General features: G+C 39.6%; 1 protein-coding gene across 1 annotated transcript; it reads right to left on the reverse strand.

Moving 5' to 3' along the window:
• Window positions 1–2,558: 2,558 nt before the first annotated feature.
• On the reverse strand, window positions 2,559–3,503 carry LOC120859459 (putative olfactory receptor 2B8). The gene has a single exon (XM_040235558.1). The coding sequence runs from the start codon at window positions 3,501–3,503 to the stop codon at window positions 2,559–2,561; it is 945 nt and encodes a 314-aa protein (XP_040091492.1).
• Between the last annotated feature and the right edge of the window lie 335 nt (window positions 3,504–3,838).

Below are 3,838 nucleotides of genomic sequence, written 5' to 3' on the forward strand. Positions count from 1 at the left end.
AAATATTGACTATAGTTTCCTCTGCTGTACACTTGGTCCTTGTTCTATTCAGCTTTTATCTTGTTGTCTTCTAGAGATACAAGAGATACAATCTTCTCCTGGGTTTTGACAGAAAATCTCAGAAGTCGTATGTTCTCAGCCCTGAAAGACTCTTGGAGCTTAAGTTCTGCCCCTCAAAGATGTCTAGCTTAGCTATTTAGCCAAATAGCAACCCACTCCAGTATTTTGGCCTGGAAAATCCCATGGATGTAGGAGCGTGGTAGGCTACAGTCCACGGGATCGCAGAGTGGACACGACTGAGCGCCTTCACTTTCATGAAGCTTCAAAATTTGGCAACTGCCTTACTGAAGAGAACTATGTGTGAGAGAAAGGACCCCTTACCCTAGTGAGTTTTTGTTTCCTAAGCACAATGGAGTAGCAAGATAGATTATTCCATATTTTTGAAACTTTCATCTGCCTTTCTGGCTTCCTGGGGAGTCCACTGGAAATAGAAATGTCCGCTGGAAACATCTGGCCACATATTTAAGTCTCTTTAAGTTTTCAGCTTGTCACGCTAGCCTTAGATGAGTGTTTGGCTTTTCATGTTTTCGTGCCAAAGTCCCTCTCTGTGGGCCATGGTCAATCCTCAACTCACACTCACACTCTTCAAATGCTCTATGACAAAAAAAAAAGGCAGTTGTCCTTCAGCTCACCTCAGAAGTGTTCAGTGCTTTCTGCTACTCATGTCTATATCACTCTCATCACTTTCACAACTTTCTAATGGCTTAAAAAATATGGTTGCTAAAGTTAATTTGACCTTTCCAAGGATAATTGTTTCTCAGTATTGGCCAGGGGTTGTTTCAGGCACTTCCTCCCACCCACTCCTATACCAGAAAAGCTGGATGCTCAAATCCTTTATGGAGAATGACAGATCATATGGATCCATGTTTGGTTGAGTCTGTGGCTAAGGAGGAGTGATGATACTTGCAGTAGGAACTGTGTTCAGCTGTATCCTAATGCATCTTATTGGGAAATGCAGTTCACAAAAGGTTACGTTGAATGAAATGATAAATTTTCAGCATTTATTTGCTGAAAAGGAAAAATGTAAGCATCTAGATGATTATAGAGTATGGAACTTTTGTGTCAAAAGATGATATGGTTATCAGTGAAGCTAGCTGTCATGGTTTAAAAGAAAACTCCAAGGGGTTGATATAAAAAAATTATATCTTCTCTATTACAAAAAAAAATCAGAAATCACTCATATTCAGTACAAGCAGAGGTAAGAATAGTACAGAACTCAACAATTCAGTGGTCTATTTTCACTTAAATAAAGAAAAATCCTTTTTATATTATTTCAATAGCAGAATAATGCATGAAAAACCATCCAACTTAGAATTATTAAATAAGAAATATTTAAGAAGAAAATATTTGCACAAAGGCATATTGATCTTACCATAGAATTATTCCTGTTTTTACATTGTTTTATAAATTCCCTTTAGTATCTGCCCTTTTATCATATGCTATTAAATGCTGAAAAATATTAAAATCTCTATAGAAATATATAAATATTCACAATACACATCTTTTTCAGTCAAGATAAACTTAATTCAAGGCAATACAATACCCTGTAGTAGAATTTTCATCTGAAAATTATCACTATGATTTTTGTCTCAAGACCTGGTCCCTAAGTATCTACATGGAATGAAGAGACCAGGGAGACTCACAGGACACATGATTTTGAATTGAGATCTTCATTAAATTGAGATCTTCATTAAATTGAAATCTTCAAGACAAAGTTCATCTGAGTTGGCCCCATTGCTAATATCTAAACTCTTTAAATCTATTAAAGATGGTCAATAGATAGAAGAAACTTAGATCACTTAGAAGATAAACCCAAATTTTATGTGAAAATAACAAAAATACTTAGTGTGATCATTTAGAATCAAAGTATTCTGCTAATATCTGGTTTATTTAAAACTTTTAAGAAGTAAATGATTTGAAGTCCAGCATCCATATAGAAAGTGCAAGTACTTAAAGTTTCAGGTTTGATGAATTTTCACAGATTAAATACTTTATATCACCAACATCCAGATCAAGAATCACAACCTGACCAGAACTCCAGAATGCCCCTCCCCCACATATCTTCCAAGAGAGAACTCTCTGTCCCCAGCAGAACCACTGTTCTAACTTTTAGTACCAGAGATTTGTTGTGCCTGGGATGAATTTTATGTAAATGGAATCATACAATGGGAATTACTTTGTATCTAGTTTGCTCACTGTAAGTCATGTGTGTAAGAATCATTCATGTATTTGTATGTGTAATTATTGTTCATTCCATTAATGTGTAGTACGTGATATACCATAGTTTATTTTTTGAATATCTTATTTAACATATATTCTCCCTAGCAAAAGGTTTAGCTCAATGGCTTAGCCTCTGTCTCACTGATAAGTTTCAAGTACCTAGAACACTGTCTTGCACATGGTTGATGCTTTATAAGGATGTGTTGGATTACATTAACTACTGTTTAGTCACTCGGAAGTCTTCCATTGCAGAACTTCCTGGGCCTGCAAGTGCTGCGTTAACTCTGTCTCAAGTCTAGGATTCTCCTCATTTGTCTCCTTAGTGCCCCTTTGACTTCCTTGTTTCTCAAAGTGTAAATCAGGGGATTAAGCAGGGGAGTCACCAGAGTATAGAAGAGTGCAATGCTTTTGTTCACATCCTGTGAATAGCTGGAAGGAGGCTGAAGGTACATGGAAATGAGTGTCCCAAAGAAAAGAATCACTACCATTAGGTGAGAACCACAGGTTCCAAAAGCCCTCTGTCTCCCTTGGGCCGACTTTATCTTCAGGACTGCACGGGTAATGTGACCGTAGGATACTAAGATGAGTGACAGGGGCACCACCAAGAAGAAGGTACTGACAGCAAAGACTTCAGTCTCATTGACAGAGGTGTTGGTGCAGGCCAGTTTCAGCATCACTGGAACTTCACAGAAGAAATGGTCCACTTGGTTTTTACCACAGAAGGGAAGAGTCATGGTCAGTGCTGTCTGGACTACAGAACTGCCAAAGCCTGTAAGCCAAGCAGTTACAACCAGCTGCAAGCAAAGCTGGGGATGCACGATCACCATGTAGTGGAGGGGACGGCACACAGCTACATACCGGTCATAGGCCATGACAGACAGGAGGACACACTCTACTCCCCCAAGTCCCAAAGCAATGAAGAGCTGGGTCACACAGCCGCCATAGGTGATGGTCTTGTCCTTCCCCTTAAAGTTGGCCAGGGTCTGAGGGACAGTGCAAGTAGTCAAACAGAGATCCATAAAAGAGAGGTTGGAGAGGAAGAAGTACATAGGGGTGTGGAGGTGAGGATCCATCATTGACAAAAGTATAATGGCGCCATTGCCTAAGCAGCTCAAGAAGTAGATGATCAGGATGACCACAAAGAGAGCCGTTTCCAGCTGGGGCTGGTTGGAGAAGCCCAGGAGAATGAACCCAGAGAAGGCGCTGTCGTTAGCTCTTTCCATTGTACTCTGCTTGTTGGAGTTAAGAGAATACAGGATGCTTGGGGCTGATGCATGGGGATGATCCAGAGAGATGATATGGGGTGGGAGGTGGGAGGGGGATTCAGGATTGGGAGCTCGTGTACATCCATGGTGGATTCATGTCAATGTATGGCAAAAACCAATACAGTATTGTAAAGTAAAATAAAGTAAAAATAAAATAAAAAAAAAAAAAGAGAATGCCATACTGTTAAGCTGTTTGTTTAACCCACGTCTTTCCCCCTGAGGAAGTAGAGTTGCTGAGGACGCTTGAGGTATTATTCACAGTTATTTGTTTGTTGACAAACAAGGGGGTGCTA

This window comes from Oryx dammah, unplaced genomic scaffold (genome assembly GCF_014754425.2).
Source record: "Oryx dammah isolate SB20612 unplaced genomic scaffold, SCBI_Odam_1.1 HiC_scaffold_1089, whole genome shotgun sequence".
NCBI classification, from domain to species: domain Eukaryota; kingdom Metazoa; phylum Chordata; class Mammalia; order Artiodactyla; family Bovidae; genus Oryx; species Oryx dammah.

Bases quoted from the DNA above. Each gene is read 5' to 3' on its own strand.
- LOC120859459 (XM_040235558.1), bottom strand. From the start codon at position 3,503: ATGGAAAGAGCTAACGACAGCGCCTTCTCTGGGTTCATTCTCCTGGGC.